Source organism: Ranitomeya imitator, chromosome 1, assembly GCF_032444005.1.
Source record: "Ranitomeya imitator isolate aRanImi1 chromosome 1, aRanImi1.pri, whole genome shotgun sequence".
NCBI lineage: Eukaryota > Metazoa > Chordata > Amphibia > Anura > Dendrobatidae > Ranitomeya > Ranitomeya imitator.
In genome coordinates, this window is record NC_091282.1 from 16,232,866 (window position 1) to 16,257,789 (window position 24,924).

Below are 24,924 nucleotides of genomic sequence, written 5' to 3' on the forward strand. Positions count from 1 at the left end.
CAGATGCTGCACGCAGCGTCCGAGGTCCGTCACAAAAGAACGGCACATCGCTAGCGCGTGCCGAAAATGGCATGCGCTAGCGATGCGCTTCAGCTAAAACTAACATTGCTGTCAATGGGTGCGCTAACGGACCCGCTCTACGGCGTTAATTGCGACATTTTTGCCGTGCAACGCAGTCCGTTAGCGTTAACCCATTAACGCAATGTGAACCTAGCTTTACACAGATACATCATGGGCTTGTCCTGCCCTACGCATGAAATGAAAGACAAATACAATGTGGAGACTTAATTAGAGCAATGTTTTATTTACATTCAGAACTGGTTTTAGAGGTAAACAATTACCATTTCTCACAGAAATCTCAGACTTTTACTTATAGAAATACTGGATAAATATCATTTTAACATTAGATATAGAAATATTTCTAATTTTATAAAACTGCCTTTTTTTGCATAGAAAAACTTTATGCCTTTCCTTGTTTCATTTTATGCATTTCTAAAGTATTGTAAAAATGTAATATGCTGTTGGTGCATGCGGGCAGGACTGTCGGTAGGGTATGCGGCTCTGAAGTACCCCCCCGGCCTGCCACTGGTGTCTGAGGTTTCGGTGTCCCGGACCAGAGATCATAATACCGGCCTTGAATTGTGAAGGACACGGCAGCCGATCCTGAGAAACATCCAAGGTGGGAACGCCCCATCATGTCGAAGAGAGTCTGCTAGATCCAGGCCTAGCAGACCAGTGCTGGTGGGTTTATAACATAGTTTATAACATAGTTAGTAAGGCCGAAAAAAGACATTTGTCCATCCAGTTCAGCCTATATTCCATCATAATAAATCCCCAGATCTACGTCCTTCTACAGAACCTAATAATTGTATGATACAATATTGTTCTGCTCCAGGAAGACATCCAGGCCTCTCTTGAACCCCTCGACTGAGTTCGCCATCACCACCTCCTCAGGCAAGCAATTCCAGATTCTCACTGCCCTAACAGTAAAGAATCCTCTTCTATGTTGGTGGAAAAACCTTCTCTCCTCCAGACGCAAAGAATGCCCCCTTGTGCCCGTCACCTTCCTTGGTATAAACAGATCCTCAGCGAGATATTTGTATTGTCCCCTTATATACTTATACATGGTTATTAGATCGCCCCTCAGTCGTCTTTTTTCTAGACTAAATAATCCTAATTTTGCTAATCTATCTGGGTATTGTAGTTCTCCCATCCCCTTTATTAATTTTGTTGCCCTCCTTTGTACTCTCTCTAGTTCCATTATATCCTTCCTGAGCACCGGTGCCCAAAACTGGACACAGTACTCCATGTGCGGTCTAACTAGGGATTTGTACAGAGGCAGTATAATGCTCTCATCATGTGTATCCAGACCTCTTTTAATGCACCCCATGATCCTGTTTGCCTTGGCAGCTGCTGCCTGGCACTGGCTGCTCCAGGTAAGTTTATCATTAACTAGGATCCCCAAGTCCTTCTCCCTGTCAGATTTACCCAGTGGTTTCCCGTTCAGTGTGTAATGGTGATATTGATTCCCTCTTCCCATGTGTATAACCTTACATTTATCATTGTTAAACCTCATCTGACACCTTTCAGCCCAAGTTTCCAACTTATCCAGATCCATCTGTAGCAGAATACTATCTTCTCTTGTATTAACTGCTTTACATAGTTTTGTATCATCTGCAAATATCGATATTTTACTGTGTAAACCTTCTACCAGATCATTAATGAATATGTTGAAGAGAACAGGTCCCAATACTGACCCCTGCGGTACCCCACTGGCCACAGCGACCCAGTTAGAGACTATACCATTTATAACCACCCTCTGCTTTCTATCACTAAGCCAGTTACTAACCCATTTACACACATTTTCCCCCAGACCAAGCATTCTCATTTTGTGTACCAACCTCTTGTGCGGCACGGTATCAAACGCTTTGGAAAAATCGAGATATACCACGTCCAATGACTCACCGTGGTCCAGCCTATAGCTTACCTCTTCATAAAAACTGATTAGATTGGTTTGACAGGAGCGATTTCTCATAAACCCATGCTGATATGGAGTTAAACAGTTATTCTCATTGAGATAATCCAGAATAACATCCCTCAGAAACCCTTCAAATATTTTACCAACAATAGAGGTTAGACTTACTGGCCTATAATTTCCAGGTTCACTTTTAGAGCCCTTTTTGAATATTGGCACCACATTTGCTATGCGCCAATCCTGCGGAACAGACCCTGTCGCTATAGAGTCCCTAAAAATAAGAAATAATGGTTTATCTATTACATTACTTAGTTCTCTTAGTACTCGTGGGTGTATGCCATCCGGACCCGGAGATTTATCTATTTTAATCTTATTTAGCCGGTTTCGCACCTCTTCTTGGGTTAGATTGGTGACCCTTAATATAGGGTTTTCATTGTTTCTTGGGATTTCACCTAGCATTTCATTTTCCACCGTGAATACCGTGGAGAAGGTGTTTAATATGTTAGCTTTTTCCTCGTCATCTACAACCATTCTTTCCTCACTATTTTTTAAGGGGCCTACATTTTCAGTTTTTATTCTTTTACTATTGATATAGTTGAAGAACAGTTTGGGATTAGTTTTACTCTCCTTAGCAATGTGCTTCTCTGTTTCCTTTTTGGCAGCTTTAATTAGTTTTTTAGATAAAGTATTTTTCTCCCTATAGTTTTTTAGTGCTTCAATGGTGCCATCCTGCTTTAGTAGTGCAAATGCTTTCTTTTTACTGTTAATTGCCTGTCTTACTTCTTTGTTTAGCCACATTGGGTTTTTCCTATTTCTAGTCCTTTTATTCCCACAAGGTATAAACCGCTTACACTGCCTATTTAGGATGTTCTTAAACATTTCCCATTTATTATCTGTATTCTTATTTCTGAGGATATTGTCCCAGTCTACCAGATTAAGGGCATCTCTAAGCTGGTCAAACTTTGCCTTCCTAAAGTTCAATGTTTTTGTGACTCCCTGACAAGTCCCCCTAGTGAAAGACAGGTGAAACTGCACAATATTGTGGTCGCTATTTCCTAAATGCCCGACCACCTGCAGATTTGTTATTCTGTCAGGTCTATTAGATAGTATTAGGTCTAAAAGTGCTGCTCCTCTGGTTGGATTCTGCACCAATTGTGAAAGATAATTTTTCTTGGTTATTAGCAGAAACCTGTTGCCTTTATGGGTTTCACAGGTTTCTGTTTCCTAGTTAATATCCGGGTAGTTAAAGTCCCCCATAACCAGGACCTCATTATGGGTTGCAGCTTCATCTATCTGCTTTAAAAGTAGACTTTCCATGGTTTCTGTTATATTTGGGGGTTTGTAACAGACCCCAATGAGAATTTTGTTACCATTTTTCCCTCCATGAATTTCAACCCATATGGACTCGACATCCTCATTCCCTTCGCTAATATCCTCCCTTAAAGTGGACTTTAGACAAGACTTTACATAGAGACAAACCCCTCCTCCTCTCCGATTTTTACGATCCTTTCTAAACAGACTGTAACCCTGTAAGTTAACTGCCCAGTCATAGCTTTCATCTAACCATGTCTCGGTTATTCCCACTATGTCAAAGTTACCTGTAGATATTTCTGCTTCTAGTTCTTCCATCTTGTTTGTCAGGCTTCTGGCGTTTGCGAGCATGCAGTTTAGAGGATTTTGTTTTGTTCCAATCTCCTCACTGTGGATTGTTTTAGAAATGTTCTTACCTCCCTTCTGAGTATGTTTTCCTGGGTCGTCTTTGTTCGAGTCTAATGTTTTTCTTCCCGTCCCCTCTTCTTCTAGTTTAACGCCCTCCTGATGAGTGTAGCGAGTCTTCTGGCGAATGTGTGTTTCCCAGGTTTGTTGAGGTGTAGTCCGTCTCTGGCGAGGAGTCCATCATACCAGTAATTCACACCGTGGTCCAGGAATCCAAATCCTTGTTGTCTGCACCATCGTCTTAGCCAGTTGTTTGCATCAAGGATCCTGTTCCATCTCCTGGTGCCATGCCCGTCTACTGGAAGGATAGAAGAAAAAACTACCTGTGCATCCAGTTCTTTTACTTTCTTCCCCAACACTTCAAAGTCCTTGCAGATTGTCGGTAGGTCCTTCCTTGCCGTGTCATTGGTGCCAACATGTATCAGAAGAAATGGGTGGACGTCCTTGGAGCTGAAGAGCTTTGGTATCCTATCGGTCACATCCTTGATCATCGCACCTGGAAGGCAGCATACTTCTCTTGCAGTTATGTCCGGTCTGCAGATGGCTGCTTCGGTGCCTCTCAGTAGTGAGTCTCCCACCACCACCACTCTTCGTTGCTTCTTGGCTGTACTTTTTGCTGTCACTTGTTGCTGTGTGCCCTTTTCTTTTTTGCTTGCTGGTATTGCTTCATCCTTAGGTGTGCCATCTTCATCCTCTACAAAGATTTGATATCGGTTCTTCAGTTGTGTGGTTGGTGATTTCTCCATGGTCTTCTTGCTTCTTTTGGTCACATGCTTCCACTCATCTGCTTTTGGAGGTTCTCTGACACTTTTTGCACCTTCTGTGACCAGTAGAGATGCTTCTGTTCTGTCTAGAAAGTCTTCATTCTCTTTGATGAGTTTCAAAGTTGCTATTCTTTCTTCCAGACCCCGCACCTTTTCTTCTAAAAGGGCCACTAGTCTACACTTCTGACAGGTGAAATTGGATTCTTCTTCTGGTCGATCTGTGAACATGTAGCACATGCTGCAGCTCACCATGTAGGTTGTCACATCTGCCATGTTGCTCCTAGAGAACCAGAGAACCAATTGTTCAGGGCGCTGGCGGTGTGGACCGGCCACCAGAGAAGGCCTAGACCAATGCCTGGATATTTTAAGAGCAAGGTCACAGGAGCCTCTGGAAAACGTGGAGGCTGCATGAATAGGAAGGTTTCCTCAGGAGACGTCCACATTGCTCAGGGGAAAACTAGGACATATTTGTCCTGTGTTTTTTTTTTTTTTTAAAGTAGCCCCCTTACTGCCTCGTAGGATATACCAGTCCTTATGATCACAAATCCTTTTTCGCAGAGCGATGATGAAGATGGGCATGGAATAACCTGGACGCAGAGAGGCGAGAGGGTAGGGCGATTCGTGGCATGAACGGTCCTCCGGGGAACCCCAAACACTCTTGATGTGTTAGGGCCTTGCCTCGTAGACCACAGATGATATGGTAGTGACAATTCTAAGTGGGAGATTAGAGTGACAATTCCACTGTCGCCCTCAAAAGCCGTATCTGGGAAGAAAAAAAAAATTAATAAGAAAAATCGTTAATTAAAAAACCTCCCAAAACCTAAGGCCTAAACTGGGCTGGGCGGTCCAGACCCATGTCTTCCTCCTACTGACATTAAGCTAAAACAGATTAGCTTCGTGCTAGTTGGTGGTGTACCCTCCTCTACAGGAAATACCTAAAAAAATTTTTTGCATAGCATAAGCAGCATACACCCATTTTTTTTTGTGTACCCCAATGAAGCATTAGCGCCCCCACATCAACCAGAAGGCCACACAGCATAACCTCGCTCCCCCAGTCAGAAACCTCCACCTCACATTAACCAGCGGACCCCACAGGATAAACCCAGAGCCCACCAGACATTCCCTCCCACAAGCGTAAATCCCCATATGACGCCCCCTGCCCCCAACCATAAATCCCATCAGACACCCCCCCAATCGGATGCCACCCCAGCTTAACCCCCCAGCATAACCCCCCATCGGACGTCCACCCCTCCTCCAAGCATTACTCCCATCGTACACCACGCCCACCCAATAATAAACCCCCACCGGACGGCCGACCCCCCACCGGACGTGGACCCCCCCATCCAGCACACACCCCCATCAGACACGGACACCCCACCCAGCACAAACCCCCCATCGGACGTCCACCCCCGACCCAGCCTAAGCCCTCATCAGCCCCCCCAAACCCAACCGATAAGCAGGTCGCCCCCCAATAAAGGGGATCCCTCCGTAAGCAGCAGGTCGCCCCCAAATCCCACCACGGGGTCCCCACGTCCCACCACAGGCAGGTCGCCTCAACACGTCCCACCACAGGCAGGTCGCCTCCCCACGTCCCACCACAGGCAGGTCGCCTCAACACGTCCCACCACAGGCAGGTCGCCTCCCCACGTCCCACCACAGGCAGGTCGCCTCCCCACGTCCCACCACAGGCAGGTCGCCTCCCCACGTCCCACCACAGGCAGGTCGCCTCCCCACGTCCCACCACAGGCAGGTCGCCTCCCCACGTCCCACCACAGGCAGGTCGCCTCCCCACGTCCCACCACAGGCAGGTCGCCTCCCCACGTCCCACCACAGGCAGGTCGCCTCAACACGTCCCACCACAGGCAGGTCGCCTCCCCACGTCCCACCACAGGCAGGTCGCCTCAACACGTCCCACCACAGGCAGGTCGCCTCCCCACGTCCCACCACAGGCAGGTCGCCTCCCCACGTCCCACCACAGGCAGGTCGCCTCCCCACGTCCCACCACAAGCAGGTCACCACCACATCCCACCACAAGGGTCCCCCAATAGCCTGCAGCAGGTCTCCCCCCACATCCCACAAGCAGATAGTCCTCAAATCTCACCACAGGGGTCCCCCCAATAGACAGGTCATGCCACCCCAAACCGAACCACAAGCATGTCACCCTCAAACCCCACCACAGGTCTCCCCCACTAAAAGGGGTCCACCCCGTAAGCAGCAGGTCACCTCCAAACCCCACCACAGGGGTCCCCCCCAACAACCAGCAGGTGCCCCCCAAAATCCAACCACAGGGGTCCCCCACAATAGTCAGCAGCAGCAGGTGCCCCCAAAATCCCACCACAGGGGTCCCACCACAATAGCCAGCAGCAGCAGGTGCCCCCCACAACAGCCCACCACGGGGGTCACCCAGAGCAGCAGCGGTGCCCCCCCACAAAGCCCACCACGGGGGTCCCCCACAGCAGCAGCGGTGCCCCCCCACAAAGCCCACCACGGGGGTCCCCCACAGCAGCAGCGGTGCCCCCCCACAAAGCCCACCACGGGGGTCCCCCACAGCAGCAGCGGTGCCCCCCCACAAAGCCCACCACGGGGGTCCCCCACAGCAGCAGCGGTGCCCCCCCACAAAGCCCACCACGGGGGTCCCCCACAGCAGCAGCAGTGCCCCCCCCACAAAGCCCACCACGGGGGTCCCCCACAGCAGCAGCAGTGCCCCCCCCACAAAGCCCACCACGGGGGGCCCCCACAACAGCCGGCAGCAGCGGTGCCCCCCCACAAAGCCCACCACGGGGGTCCCCCACAGCAGCGGTGCCCCCCCACAAAGCCCAACACGGGGGTCCCCCACAGCAGCGGTGCCCCCCCACAAAGCCCAACACGGGGGTCCCCCACAGCAGCAGCGGTGCCCCCCCACAATGCCCACCACGGGGGTCCCCCACAGCAGCGGTGCCCCCCCACAAAGCCCAACACGGGGATCCCCACAGCAGCAGCGGTGCCCCCCACACAGACAAGCAGGTCGCCCACCACAGCGCCTCCCCCCAATAACGAGCAGCAAGTAGCATTTTTTCACCCTGAAACCACCAACCTCCATGTGCCATGGCGTCCACAAGCTACAATCAATCCTGCTGCTTTGCTTTGCCGCCTTCATGAAGTTCATGATGTGACTGAAAACACGCCCCCTCCCGATAGGACACGCCCCCGGAAATGACGTCACACCTGGAAGGAGCCCATACACTCTAGCATTTACCCTTCTGGTGGCGGAGCAGCGGCCATGCGCCCGGTAAAGAGACCCGAGATGGAGCACGAACGTCTCCTGCAGGCCTTCTAGAGTGAGTGCGGCCGCGTGTGCGAGAGCGGCTCGTGTGTGACCAGCGCCCAAGAGCCGCAGCGACAGATCTGTGTTTATAACGCGCGTGTACCTCATATTACCGCTCATACTGCCTCGCCGGCACCTCATATTACCGCATGTACCTCATTACCTCATATTACCGCTCATATTACCACCTCATATTACCGCATGTACCTCATTACCTCATATTACCGATCATACTGCCTCGCCAGCACCTCATATTACCGCGTGTACCTCATTACCGATCATACTGCCTCGCCAGCACCTCATATTACCGATCATACTGCCTCGCCAGCACCTCATTACCGCATGTACCTCATTACCTCATATTACCGATCATACTGCCTCGCTTGCACCCCATATTACCGCATGTACCTCATTACCTCATATTACCGCTCATACTGCCTCGCCGGCACCTCATATTACCGCATGTACCTCATTACCTCATATTACCGCTCATACTGCCTCGCCGGCACCTCATATTACCGCGTGTACCTCATTACCTCATATTACCGCTCATACTGCCTCGCCGGCACCTCATATTACCGTGTGTACCTCATTACCTCATATTACCTATCATACTGCCTTGCCTGCACCTCATATTACCGCATGTACCTCATTACCTCATATTACCGATCATACTGCCTCGCCGGCACCTCATATTACCGCATGTACCTCATTACCTCATATTACCGATCATACTGCCTCGCCTGCACCCCATATTACCGCATGTACCTCATTACCTCATATTACCGATCATACTGCCTCGCCTGCACCCCATATTACCGCATGTACCTCATTACCTCATATTACCGATCATACTGCCTCGCCGGCACCTCATATTGCCGCATGTACCTCATTACCTCATATTACCGATCATACTGCCTCGCCTGTACCTCATATTACCGCATGTACCTCATTACCTCATATTACCGATCATACTGCCTCGCCTGCACCCCATATTACCGCATGTACCTCATTACCTCATAGTACCGATCATACTGCCTCGCCTGCACCCCATATTACCGCATGTACCTCATTACCTCATATTACCGATCATACTGCCTCGCCGGCACCTCATATTACCGCATGTACCTCATTACCTCATATTACCGATCATACTGCCTCGCCAGCACCTCATATTACCGCGTGTACCTCATTACCTCATATTACCGATCATACTGCCTCGCCTGCACCTCATATTACCGATCATACTGCCTCGCCAGCACCTCATATTACCGATCATACTGCCTCGCCAGCACCTCATTACCGCATGTACCTCATTACCTCATATTACCGATCATACTGCCTCGCCAGCACCTCATTACCGCATGTACCTCATTACCTCATAGTACCGATCATACTGCCTCGCCTGCACTCTATATTACCGCATGTACCTCATATTACCGATCATACTGCCTCGCCTGCACCTCATATTACCGCATGTACCTCATTACCTCATATTACCGATCATACTGCCTCGCCTGCACTCCATATTACCTCATTACCTCATATTACCGATCATACTGCCTCGCCAGCACCTCATATTACCGCATGTACCTCATTACCTCATAGTAGCGATAATACTGCCTCGCCTGCACCTCATATTACCGCATGTACCTCATTACCTCATATTACCGATCATACTGCCTCGCCTGCACCTCATATTACCGCATGTACCTCATTACCTCATATTACCGATCATACTGCCTCGCCGGCACCTCATATTACCGCATGTACCTCATTACCTCATATTACCGATCATACTGCCTCGCCGGCACCTCATATTACCGCATGTACCTCATTACCTCATATTACCGATCATACTGCCTCGCCGGCACCTCATATTACCGCATGTACATCATTGCCTCATATTACCGCTCATACTGCCTCGCCTGCACCCCATATTACCGCATGTACCTCATTACCTCATATTACCGATCATACTGCCTCGCCGGCACCTCATATTACCGCATGTACCTCATTACCTCATATTACCGATCATACTGCCTCGCCTGCACCCCATATTACCGCATGTACCTCATTACCTCATATTACCGCTCATACTGCCTCGCCTGCACCTCATATTACCGCATGTACCTCATTACCTCATATTACCGATCATACTGCCTCGCCTGCACCTCATATTACCGCATGTACCTCATTACCTCATATTACCGATCATACTGCCTCGCCGGCACCTCTTATTACCGCATGTACCTCATTACCTCATAGTACCGATCATACTGCCTCGCCTGCACCCCATATTACCGCATGTACCTCATTACCTCATATTACCGATCATACTGCCTCGCCTGCACCCCATATTACCGCATGTACCTCATTACCTCATATTACCGATCATACTGCCTCGCCTGCACCTCATATTACCGCATGTACCTCATTACCTCATATTACCGATCATACTGCCTCGCCTGCACCTCATATTACCGCATGTACCTCATTACCTCATATTACCGATCATACTGCCTCGCCTGCACCTCTTATTACCGCATGTACCTCATTACCTCATATTACCGATCATACTGCCTCGCCTGCACCTCATATTACCGCATGTACCTCACTACCTCATAGTACCGATCATACTGCCTCGCCTGCACCCCATATTACCGCATGTACCTCATTACCTCATATTACCGATCATACTGCCTCGCCTGCACCTCATATTACCGCATGTACCTCATTACCTCATATTACCGATCATACTGCCTCGCCAGCACCTCATATTACCGCGTGTACCTCATTACCTCATATTACCGATCATACTGCCTCGCCTGCACCTCTTATTACCGCATGTACCTCATTACCTCATATTACCGATCATACTGCCTCGCCAGCACCTCATATTACCGCGTGTACCTCAGTACCTCATATTACCGATCATAGTGCCTCGCCGGCACCTGATATTACCGCATGTACCTCATTACCTCATATTACCGATCATACTGCCTCGCCAGCACCTCATATTACCGCATGTACCTCATTACCTCATATTACCGATCATACTGCCTCGCCTGCACCCCATATTACCGCATGTACCTCATTACCTCATATTACCGATCATACTGCCTCGCCAGCACCTCATATTACCGCGTGTACCTCATATTACCGATCATACTGCCTCGCCTGCACCTCATATTACCGCATGTACCTCATTACCTCATAGTACCGATCATACTGCCTCGCCGGCACCTCATATTACCGCATGTACCTCATTACCTCATAGTACCGATCATACTGCCTCGCCGGCACCTCATATTACCGCATGTACCTCATTACCTCATATTACCGATCATACTGCCTCGGCAGCACCTCATATTACCGCATGTACCTCATTACCTCATAGTACCGATCATACTGCCTCGCCTGCACCCCATATTACCGCATGTACCTCATTACCTCATATTACCGATCATACTGCCTCGCCTGCACCTCATATTACCGCATGTACCTCATTACCTCATATTACCGATCATACTGCCTCGCCAGCACCTCATATTACCGCATGTACCTCATTACCTCATATTACCGATCATACTGCCTCGCCAGCACCTCATATTACCGCATGTACCTCATTACCTCATATTACCGATCATACTGCCTCGCCTGCACCCCATATTACCGCATGTACCTCATTACCTCATATTACCGATCATACTGCCTCGCCTGCACCCCATATTACCGCATGTACCTCTTTACCTCATATTACCGATCATACTGCCTCGCCTGCACCTCATATTACCGCATGTACCTCATTACCTCATATTACCGATCATACTGCCTCGCCTGCACCTCATATTACCGCATGTACCTCATTACCTCATATTACTGATCATACTGCCTCGCCTGCACCCCATATTACCGCATGTACCTCATTACCTCATATTACCGATCATACTGCCTTGCCTGCACCCCATATTACCGCATATACCTCATTACCTCATATTACCGATCATACTGCCTCGCCGGCACCTCATATTACCGCATGTACCTCATTACCTCATATTACCGATCATACTGCCTCGCCAGCACCTCATATTACCGCATGTACCTCATTACCTCATAGTACCGATAATACTGCCTCGCCTGCACCCCATATTACCGCATGTACCTCATTACCTCATATTACCGATCATACTGCCTCGCCTGCACTCCATATTACCGATCATACTGCCTCGCCTGCACCTCATATTACCGCTTGTACCTCATTACCTCATATTACCGATCATACTGCCTCGCCTGCACTCCATATTACCTCATTACCTCATATTACCGATCATACTGCCTCGCCAGCACCTCATATTACCGCATGTACCTCATTACCTCATAGTACCGATAATACTGCCTCGCCTGCACCCCATATTACCGCATGTACCTCATTACCTCATATTACCGATCATACTGCCTCGCCTGCACTCCATATTACCGATAATACTGCCTCGCCAGCACCTCATATTACCGCATGTACCTCATTACCTCAAAGTACCGATAATACTGCCTCGCCTGCACCTCATATTACCGCATGTACCTCATTACCTCATATTACCGATCATACTGCCTCGCCTGCACCTCATATTACCGCATGTACCTCATTACCTCATATTACCGATCATACTGCCTCGCCGGCACCTCATATTACCGCATGTACCTCATTACCTCATATTACCGATCATACTGCCTCGCCGGCACCTCATATTACCGCATGTACCTCATTACCTCATATTACCGATCATACCGCCTCGCCTGCACCCCATATTACCGCATGTACCTCATTACCTCATATTACCGATCATACTGCCTCGCCTGCACCCCATATTACCGCATGTACCTCATTACCTCATATTACCGATCATACTGCCTCGCCGGCACCTCATATTGCCGCATGTACCTCATTACCGATCATACTGCCTCGCCTGCACCTCATATTACCGCATGTACCTCATTACCTCATATTACCGATCATACTGCCTCGCCTGCACCCCATATTACCGCATGTACCTCATTACCTCATAGTACCGATCATACTGCCTCGCCTGCACCCCATATTACCGCATGTACCTCATTACCTCATATTACCGATCATACTGCCTCGCCAGCACCTCATATTACCGCGTGTACCTCATTACCGATCATACTGCCTCGCCTGCACCTCATATTACCGATCATACTGCCTCGCCAGCACCTCATATTACCGATCATACTGCCTCGCCAGCACCTCATTACCGCATGTACCTCATTACCTCATATTACCGATCATACTGCCTCGCTTGCACCCCATATTACCGCATGTACCTCATTACCTCATATTACCGCTCATACTGCCTCGCCGGCACCTCATATTACCGCGTGTACCTCATTACCTCATATTACCGCTCATACTGCCTCGCCGGCACCTCATATTACCGCGTGTACCTCATTACCTCATATTACCGCTCATACTGCCTCGCCGGCACCTCATATTACCGTGTGTACCTCATTACCTCATATTACCTATCATACTGCCTTGCCTGCACCTCATATTACCGCATGTACCTCATTACCTCATATTACCGATCATACTGCCTCGCCTGCACCTCATATTACCGCATGTACCTCATTACCTCATATTACCGATCATACTGCCTCGACGGCACCTCATATTACCGCGTGTACCTCATTACCTCATATTACCGATCATACTGCCTCGCCGGCACCTCATATTACCGCATGTACCTCATTACCTCATAGTAGCGATAATACTGCCTCGCCTGCACCTCATATTACCGCATGTACCTCATTACCTCATATTACCGATCATACTGCCTCGCCTGCACCTCATATTACCGCATGTACCTCATTACCTCATATTACCGATCATACTGCCTCGCCGGCACCTCATATTACCGCATGTACCTCATTACCTCATATTACCGATCATACTGCCTCGCCGGCACCTCATATTACCGCATGTACCTCATTACCTCATATTACCGATCATACTGCCTCGCCTGCACCCCATATTACCGCATGTACCTCATTACCTCATATTACCGATCATACTGCCTCGCCTGCACCCCATATTACCGCATGTACCTCATTACCTCATATTACCGATCATACTGCCTCGCCGGCACCTCATATTGCCGCATGTACCTCATTACCTCATATTACCGATCATACTGCCTCGCCTGTACCTCATATTACCGCATGTACCTCATTACCTCATATTACCGATCATACTGCCTCGCCTGCACCCCATATTACCGCATGTACCTCATTACCTCATAGTACCGATCATACTGCCTCGCCTGCACCCCATATTACCGCATGTACCTCATTACCTCATATTACCGATCATACTGCCTCGCCGGCACCTCATATTACCGCATGTACCTCATTACCTCATATTACCGATCATACTGCCTCGCCAGCACCTCATATTACCGCGTGTACCTCATTACCTCATATTACCGATCATACTGCCTCGCCTGCACCTCATATTACCGATCATACTGCCTCGCCAGCACCTCATATTACCGATCATACTGCCTCGCCAGCACCTCATTACCGCATGTACCTCATTACCTCATATTACCGATCATACTGCCTCGCCAGCACCTCATTACCGCATGTACCTCATTACCTCATAGTACCGATCATACTGCCTCGCCTGCACTCTATATTACCGCATGTACCTCATATTACCGATCATACTGCCTCGCCTGCACCTCATATTACCGCATTTACCTCATATTACCGATCATACTGCCTCGCCTGCACTCCATATTACCTCATTACCTCATATTACCGATCATACTGCCTCGCCAGCACCTCATATTACCGCATGTACCTCATTACCTCATAGTAGCGATAATACTGCCTCGCCTGCACCTCATATTACCGCATGTACCTCATTACCTCATATTACCGATCATACTGCCTCGCCTGCACCTCATATTACCGCATGTACCTCATTACCTCATATTACCGATCATACTGCCTCGCCGGCACCTCATATTACCGCATGTACCTCATTACCTCATATTACCGATCATACTGCCTCGCCGGCACCTCATATTACCGCATGTACCTCATTACCTCATATTACCGATCATACTGCCTCGCCGGCACCTCATATTACCGCATGTACCTCATATTACCGATCATACTGCCTCGCCGGCACCTCATATTACCGCGTGTACCTCATTACCTCATATTACCGATCATACTCCCTCGCTGGGACCTCATATTACCGCATGTACCTCATTACCTCATATTACCGATCATACTGCCTCGCCGGCACCTCATATTACCGCATGTACCTCATTACCTCATATTATAGATCATACTGCCTCGCCTGCACCCCATATTACCGCATGTACCTCATTACCTCATATTACCGATCATACTGCCTCTCCTGCACCTCATATTACCGCATGTACCTCATTACCTCATATTACCGATCATACTGCCTCGCCGGCACCTCATATTACCGCATGTACCTCATTACCTCATATTACCGATCATACTGCCTCGCCTGCACCTCATATTACCGCATGTACCTCATTACCTCATAGTACCGATCATACTGCCTCGCCTGCACCCCATATTACCGCATGTACCTCATTACCTCATATTACCGATCATACTGCCTCGCCGGCACCTCATATTACCGCATGTACCTCATTACCGATCATACTGCCTCGCCAGCACCTCATATTACCGCGTGTACCTCATTACCTCATATTACCGATCATACTGCCTCGCCAGCACCTCATATTACCGATCATACTGCCTCGCCAGCACCTCATATTACCGATCATACTGCCTCGCCAGCACCTCATATTACCGCATGTACCTCATTACCTCATATTACCGATCATACTGCCTCGCCGGCCCCTCATATTACCGCATGTACCTCATTACCTCATATTACCGATCATACTGCCTCGCCAGCACCTCATATTACCGCATGTACCTCATTACCTCATATTACCGATCATACTGCCTCGCCGGCACCTCATATTACCGCATGTACATCATTACCTCATATTACCGATCATACTGCCTCGCCGGCACCTCATATTACCGCATGTACCTCATTACCTCATATTACCGCTCATACTGCCTCGCCGGCACCTCATATTACCGCGTGTACCTCATTACCTCATATTACCGCTCATACTGCCTCGCCGGCACCTCATATTACCGTGTACCTCATTACCTCATATTACCGATCATACTGCCTCGCCGACACCTCATATTACCTATTATACTGCCTCGCCGGCACCTCATATTACCGCGTGTACCTCATTACCTCATATTACCGATCATACTGCCTCGCCTGCACCCCATATTACCGCATGTACCTCATTACCTCATATTACCGATCATACTGCCTCGCCGGCACCTCATATTACCGCATGTACCTCATTACCTCATATTACCGATCATACTGCCTCGCCTGCACTTCATATTACCGCGTGTACCTCATTACCTCATATTACCGATCATACTGCCTCGCCTGCACCTCTTATTACCGCATGTACCTCATTACCTCATATTACCGATCATACTGCCTCGCCAGCACCTCATATTACCGCGTGTACCTCAGTACCTCATATTACCGATCATAGTGCCTCGCCGGCACCTGATATTACCGCATGTACCTCATTACCTCATATTACCGATCATACTGCCTCGCCAGCACCTCATATTACCGCATGTACCTCATTACCTCATATTACCGATCATACTGCCTCGCCTGCACCCCATATTACCGCATGTACCTCATTACCTCATATTACCGATCATACTGCCTCGCCAGCACCTCATATTACCGCGTGTACCTCATATTACCGATCATACTCCCTCACTGGGACCTCATATTACCGCGTGTACCTCATATTACCGCTCATACTGCCTCGCCAGCACCTCATATTACCGCGTGTACCTCATTACCTCATAGTACCGATCATACTGCCTCGCCGGCACCTCATATTACCGCATGTACCTCATTACCTCATAGTACCGATCATACTGCCTCGCCGGCACCTCATATTACCGCATGTACCTCATTACCTCATATTACCGATCATACTGCCTCGGCAGCACCTCATATTACCGCATGTACCTCATTACCTCATAGTACCGATCATACTGCCTCGCCTGCACCCCATATTACCGCATGTACCTCATTACCTCATATTACCGATCATACTGCCTCGCCTGCACCTCATATTACCGCATGTACCTCATTACCTCATATTACCGATCATACTGCCTCGCCAGCACCTCATATTACCGCATGTACCTCATTACCTCATATTACCGATCATACTGCCTCGCCAGCACCTCATATTACCGCATGTACCTCATTACCTCATATTACCGATCATACTGCCTCGCCTGCACCCCATATTACCGCATGTACCTCATTACCTCATATTACCGATCATACTGCCTCGCCTGCACCCCATATTACCGCATGTACCTCTTTACCTCATATTACCGATCATACTGCCTCGCCTGCACCTCATATTACCGCATGTACCTCATTACCTCATATTACCGATCATACTGCCTCGCCTGCACCTCATATTACCGCATGTACCTCATTACCTCATATTACTGATCATACTGCCTCGCCTGCACCCCATATTACCGCATGTACCTCATTACCTCATATTACCGATCATACTGCCTTGCCTGCACCCCATATTACCGCATATACCTCATTACCTCATATTACCGATCATACTGCCTCGCCTGCACCTCATATTACCGCATGTACCTCATTACCTCATATTACCGATCATACTGCCTCGCCTGCACCTCATATTACCGCATGTACCTCATTACCTCATATTACTGATCATACTGCCTCGCCTGCACCCCATATTACCGCATGTACCTCATTACCTCATATTACCGATCATACTGCCTTGCCTGCACCCCATATTACCGCATATACCTCATTACCTCATATTACCGATCATACTGCCTCGCCGGCACCTCATATTACCGCATGTACCTCATTACCTCATATTACCGATCATACTGCCTCGCCAGCACCTCATATTACCGCATGTACCTCATTACCTCATAGTACCGATAATACTGCCTCGCCTGCACCCCATATTACCGCATGTACCTCATTACCTCATATTACCGATCATACTGCCTCGCCTGCACTCCATATTACCGATCATACTGCCTCGCCTGCACCTCATATTACCGCTTGTACCTCATTACCTCATATTACCGATCATACTGCCTCGCCTGCACTCCATATTACCTCATTACCTCATATTACCGATCATACTGCCTCGCCAGCACCTCATATTACCGCATGTACCTCATTACCTCATAGTACCGATAATACTGCCTCGCCTGCACCCCATATTACCGCATGTACCTCATTACCTCATATTACCGATCATACTGCCTCGCCTGCACTCCATATTACCGATAATACTGCCTCGCCAGCACCTCATATTACCGCATGTACCTCATTACCTCAAAGTACCGATAATACTGCCTCGCCTGCACCTCATATTACCGCATGTACCTCATTACCTCATATTACCGATCATACTGCCTCGCCTGCACCTCATATTACCGCATGTACCTCATTACCTCATATTACCGATCATACTGCCTCGCCGGCACCTCATATTACCGCATGTACCTCATTACCTCATATTACCGATCATACTGCCTCGCCGGCACCTCATATTACCGCATGTACCTCATTACCTCATATTACCGATCATACTGCCTCGCCTGCACCCCATATTACCGCATGTACCTCATTACCTCATATTACCGATCATACTGCCTCGCCTGCACCCCATATTACCGCATGTACCTCATTACCTCATATTACCGATCATACTGCCTCGCCGGCACCTCATATTGCCGCATGTACCTCATTACCGATCATACTGCCTCGCCTGCACCTCATATTACCGCATGTACCTCATTACCTCATATTACCGATCATACTGCCTCGCCTGCACCCCATATTACCGCATGTACCTCATTACCTCATAGTACCGATCATACTGCCTCGCCTGCACCCCATATTACCGCATGTACCTCATTACCTCATATTACCGATCATACTGCCTCGCCAGCACCTCATATTACCGCGTGTACCTCATTACCGATCATACTGCCTCGCCTGCACCTCATATTACCGATCATACTGCCTCGCCAGCACCTCATATTACCGATCATACTGCCTCGCCAGCACCTCATTACCGCATGTACCTCATTACCTCATATTACCTATCATACTGCCTTGCCTGCACCTCATATTACCGCATGTACCTCATTACCTCATATTACCGATCATACTGCCTCGCCTGCACCTCATATTACCGCATGTACCTCATTACCTCATATTACCGATCATACTGCCTCGACGGCACCTCATATTACCGCGTGTACCTCATTACCTCATATTACCGATCATACTGCCTCGCCGGCACCTCATATTACCGCATGTACCTCATTACCTCATAGTAGCGATAATACTGCCTCGCCTGCACCTCATATTACCGCATGTACCTCATTACCTCATATTACCGATCATACTGCCTCGCCTGCACCTCATATTACCGCATGTACCTCATTACCTCATATTACCGATCATACTGCCTCGCCGGCACCTCATATTACCGCATGTACCTCATTACCTCATATTACCGATCATACTGCCTCGCCGGCACCTCATATTACCGCATGTACCTCATTACCTCATATTACCGATCATACTGCCTCGCCTGCACCCCATATTACCGCATGTACCTCATTACCTCATATTACCGATCATACTGCCTCGCCTGCACCCCATATTACCGCATGTACCTCATTACCTCATATTACCGATCATACTGCCTCGCCGGCACCTCATATTGCCGCATGTACCTCATTACCTCATATTACCGATCATACTGCCTCGCCTGTACCTCATATTACCGCATGTACCTCATTACCTCATATTACCGATCATACTGCCTCGCCTGCACCCCATATTACCGCATGTACCTCATTACCTCATAGTACCGATCATACTGCCTCGCCTGCACCCCATATTACCGCATGTACCTCATTACCTCATATTACCGATCATACTGCCTCGCCGGCACCTCATATTACCGCATGTACCTCATTACCTCATATTACCGATCATACTGCCTCGCCGGCACCTCATATTACCGCGTGTACCTCATTACCTCATATTACCGATCATACTGCCTCGCCTGCACCTCATATTACCGATCATACTGCCTCGCCAGCACCTCATATTACCGATCATACTGCCTCGCCAGCACCTCATTACCGCATGTACCTCATTACCTCATATTACCGATCATACTGCCTCGCCAGCACCTCATTACCGCATGTACCTCATTACCTCATAGTACCGATCATACTGCCTCGCCTGCACTCTATATTACCGCATGTACCTCATATTACCGATCATACTGCCTCGCCTGCACCTCATATTACCGCATGTACCTCATTACCTCATATTACCGATCATACTGCCTCGCCTGCACTCCATATTACCTCATTACCTCATATTACCGATCATACTGCCTCGCCAGCACCTCATATTACCGCATGTACCTCATTACCTCATAGTAGCGATAATACTGCCTCGCCTGCACCTCATATTACCGCATGTACCTCATTACCTCATATTACCGATCATACTGCCTCGCCTGCACCTCATATTACCGCATGTACCTCATTACCTCATATTACCGATCATACTGCCTCGCCGGCACCTCATATTACCGCATGTACCTCATTACCTCATATTACCGATCATACTGCCTCGCCGGCACCTCATATTACCGCATGTACCTCATTACCTCATATTACCGATCATACTGCCTCGCCTGCACCCCATATTACCGCATGTACCTCATTACCTCATATTACCGATCATACTGCCTCGCCAGCACCTCATATTACCGCGTGTACCTCATATTACCGATCATACTCCCTCACTGGGACCTCATATTACCGCGTGTACCTCATATTACCGCTCATACTGCCTCGCCAGCACCTCATATTACCGCGTGTACCTCATTACCTCATAGTACCGATCATACTGCCTCGCCGGCACCTCATATTACCGCATGTACCTCATTACCTCATAGTACCGATCATACTGCCTCGCCGGCACCTCATATTACCGCATGTACCTCATTACCTCATATTACCGATCATACTGCCTCGGCAGCACCTCATATTACCGCATGTACCTCATTACCTCATAGTACCGATCATACTGCCTCGCCTGCACCCCATATTACCGCATGTACCTCATTACCTCATATTACCGATCATACTGCCTCGCCTGCACCTCATATTACCGCATGTACCTCATTACCTCATATTACCGATCATACTGCCTCGCCAGCACCTCATATTACCGCATGTACCTCATTACCTCATATTACCGATCATACTGCCTCGCCAGCACCTCATATTACCGCATGTACCTCATTACCTCATATTACCGATCATACTGCCTCGCCTGCACCCCATATTACCGCATGTACCTCATTACCTCATATTACCGATCATACTGCCTCGCCTGCACCCCATATTACCGCATGTACCTCTTTACCTCATATTACCGATCATACTGCCTCGCCTGCACCTCATATTACCGCATGTACCTCATTACCTCATATTACCGATCATACTGCCTCGCCTGCACCTCATATTACCGCATGTACCTCATTACCTCATATTACTGATCATACTGCCTCGCCTGCACCCCATATTACCGCATGTACCTCATTACCTCATATTACCGATCATACTGCCTTGCCTGCACCCCATATTACCGCATATACCTCATTACCTCATATTACCGATCATACTGCCTCGCCTGCACCTCATATTACCGCATGTACCTCATTACCTCATATTACCGATCATACTGCCTCGCCTGCACCTCATATTACCGCATGTACCTCATTACCTCATATTACTGATCATACTGCCTCGCCTGCACCCCATATTACCGCATGTACCTCATTACCTCATATTACCGATCATACTGCCTTGCCTGCACCCCATATTACCGCATATACCTCATTACCTCATATTACCGATCATACTGCCTCGCCGGCACCTCATATTACCGCATGTACCTCATTACCTCATATTACCGATCATACTGCCTCGCCAGCACCTCATATTACCGCATGTACCTCATTACCTCATAGTACCGATAATACTGCCTCGCCTGCACCCCATATTACCGCATGTACCTCATTACCTCATATTACCGATCATACTGCCTCGCCTGCACTCCATATTACCGATCATACTGCCTCGCCTGCACCTCATATTACCGCTTGTACCTCATTACCTCATATTACCGATCATACTGCCTCGCCTGCACTCCATATTACCTCATTACCTCATATTACCGATCATACTGCCTCGCCAGCACCTCATATTACCGCATGTACCTCATTACCTCATAGTACCGATAATACTGCCTCGCCTGCACCCCATATTACCGCATGTACCTCATTACCTCATATTACCGATCATACTGCCTCGCCTGCACTCCATATTACCGATAATACTGCCTCGCCAGCACCTCATATTACCGCATGTACCTCATTACCTCAAAGTACCGATAATACTGCCTCGCCTGCACCTCATATTACCGCATGTACCTCATTACCTCATATTACCGATCATACTGCCTCGCCTGCACCTCATATTACCGCATGTACCTCATTACCTCATATTACCGATCATACTGCCTCGCCGGCACCTCATATTACCGCATGTACCTCATTACCTCATATTACCGATCATACTGCCTCGCCGGCACCTCATATTACCGCATGTACCTCATTACCTCATATTACCGATCATACTGCCTCGCCTGCACCCCATATTACCGCATGTACCTCATTACCTCATATTACCGATCATACTGCCTCGCCTGCACCCCATATTACCGCATGTACCTCATTACCTCATATTACCGATCATACTGCCTCGCCGGCACCTCATATTGCCGCATGTACCTCATTACCGATCATACTGCCTCGCCTGCACCTCATATTACCGCATGTACCTCATTACCTCATATTACCGATCATACTGCCTCGCCTGCACCCCATATTACCGCATGTACCTCATTACCTCATAGTACCGATCATACTGCCTCGCCTGCACCCCATATTACCGCATGTACCTCATTACCTCATATTACCGATCATACTGCCTCGCCAGCACCTCATATTACCGCGTGTACCTCATTACCGATCATACTGCCTCGCCTGCACCTCATATTACCGATCATACTGCCTCGCCAGCACCTCATATTACCGATCATACTGCCTCGCCAGCACCTCATTACCGCATGTACCTCATTACCTCATATTACCTATCATACTGCCTTGCCTGCACCTCATATTACCGCATGTACCTCATTACCTCATATTACCGATCATACTGCCTCGCCTGCACCTCATATTACCGCATGTACCTCATTACCTCATATTACCGATCATACTGCCTCGACGGCACCTCATATTACCGCGTGTACCTCATTACCTCATATTACCGATCATACTGCCTCGCCGGCACCTCATATTACCGCATGTACCTCATTACCTCATAGTAGCGATAATACTGCCTCGCCTGCACCTCATATTACCGCATGTACCTCATTACCTCATATTACCGATCATACTGCCTCGCCTGCACCTCATATTACCGCATGTACCTCATTACCTCATATTACCGATCATACTGCCTCGCCGGCACCTCATATTACCGCATGTACCTCATTACCTCATATTACCGATCATACTGCCTCGCCGGCACCTCATATTACCGCATGTACCTCATTACCTCATATTACCGATCATACTGCCTCGCCTGCACCCCATATTACCGCATGTACCTCATTACCTCATATTACCGATCATACTGCCTCGCCTGCACCCCATATTACCGCATGTACCTCATTACCTCATATTACCGATCATACTGCCTCGCCGGCACCTCATATTGCCGCATGTACCTCATTACCTCATATTACCGATCATACTGCCTCGCCTGTACCTCATATTACCGCATGTACCTCATTACCTCATATTACCGATCATACTGCCTCGCCTGCACCCCATATTACCGCATGTACCTCATTACCTCATAGTACCGATCATACTGCCTCGCCTGCACCCCATATTACCGCATGTACCTCATTACCTCATATTACCGATCATACTGCCTCGCCGGCACCTCATATTACCGCATGTACCTCATTACCTCATATTACCGATCATACTGCCTCGCCAGCACCTCATATTACCGCGTGTACCTCATTACCTCATATTACCGATCATACTGCCTCGCCTGCACCTCATATTACCGATCATACTGCCTCGCCAGCACCTCATATTACCGATCATACTGCCTCGCCAGCACCTCATTACCGCATGTACCTCATTACCTCATATTACCGATCATACTGCCTCGCCAGCACCTCATTACCGCATGTACCTCATTACCTCATAGTACCGATCATACTGCCTCGCCTGCACTCTATATTACCGCATGTACCTCATATTACCGATCATACTGCCTCGCCTGCACCTCATATTACCGCATGTACCTCATTACCTCATATTACCGATCATACTGCCTCGCCTGCACTCCATATTACCTCATTACCTCATATTACCGATCATACTGCCTCGCCAGCACCTCATATTACCGCATGTACCTCATTACCTCATAGTAGCGATAATACTGCCTCGCCTGCACCTCATATTACCGCATGTACCTCATTACCTCATATTACCGATCATACTGCCTCGCCTGCACCTCATATTACCGCATGTACCTCATTACCTCATATTACCGATCATACTGCCTCGCCGGCACCTCATATTACCGCATGTACCTCATTACCTCATATTACCGATCATACTGCCTCGCCGGCACCTCATATTACCGCATGTACCTCATTACCTCATATTACCGATCATACTGCCTCGCCGGCACCTCATATTACCGCATGTACCTCATATTACCGATCATACTGCCTCGCCGGCACCTCATATTAC

At 48.6% G+C, this 24,924-nt stretch overlaps 2 protein-coding genes across 2 annotated transcripts in view; one reads left to right on the plus strand and one right to left on the minus strand.

Moving 5' to 3' along the window:
* Positions 1 to 277: 277 nt before the first annotated feature.
* Positions 278 to 7,614, minus strand: LOC138657460 (uncharacterized). Its single transcript, XM_069745255.1, has 2 exons — positions 7,529 to 7,614; positions 278 to 5,218 (listed from the first exon to the last, which is right to left on the minus strand). The coding sequence occupies exon 2, from the start codon at positions 4,726 to 4,728 to the stop codon at positions 3,775 to 3,777; it is 954 nt and encodes a 317-aa protein (XP_069601356.1). The 5' UTR covers positions 4,729 to 5,218; positions 7,529 to 7,614; the 3' UTR covers positions 278 to 3,774.
* A 23-nt stretch (positions 7,615 to 7,637) lies between these two features.
* The window catches only part of LOC138657424 (zinc finger protein 665-like), a 99,080-nt gene continuing 81,793 nt past the window's right edge, over positions 7,638 to 24,924 (plus strand). Inside the window, exon 1 of the mRNA XM_069745206.1 lies at positions 7,638 to 7,772. The gene's annotated coding sequence lies outside the window, so the exon portion shown is untranslated. The remainder of the gene's footprint in view (positions 7,773 to 24,924) is intronic.

Bases quoted from the DNA above. Each gene is read 5' to 3' on its own strand.
- LOC138657460 (XM_069745255.1), bottom strand. From the start codon at position 4,728: ATGGCAGATGTGACAACCTACATGGTGAGCTGCAGCATGTGCTACATG.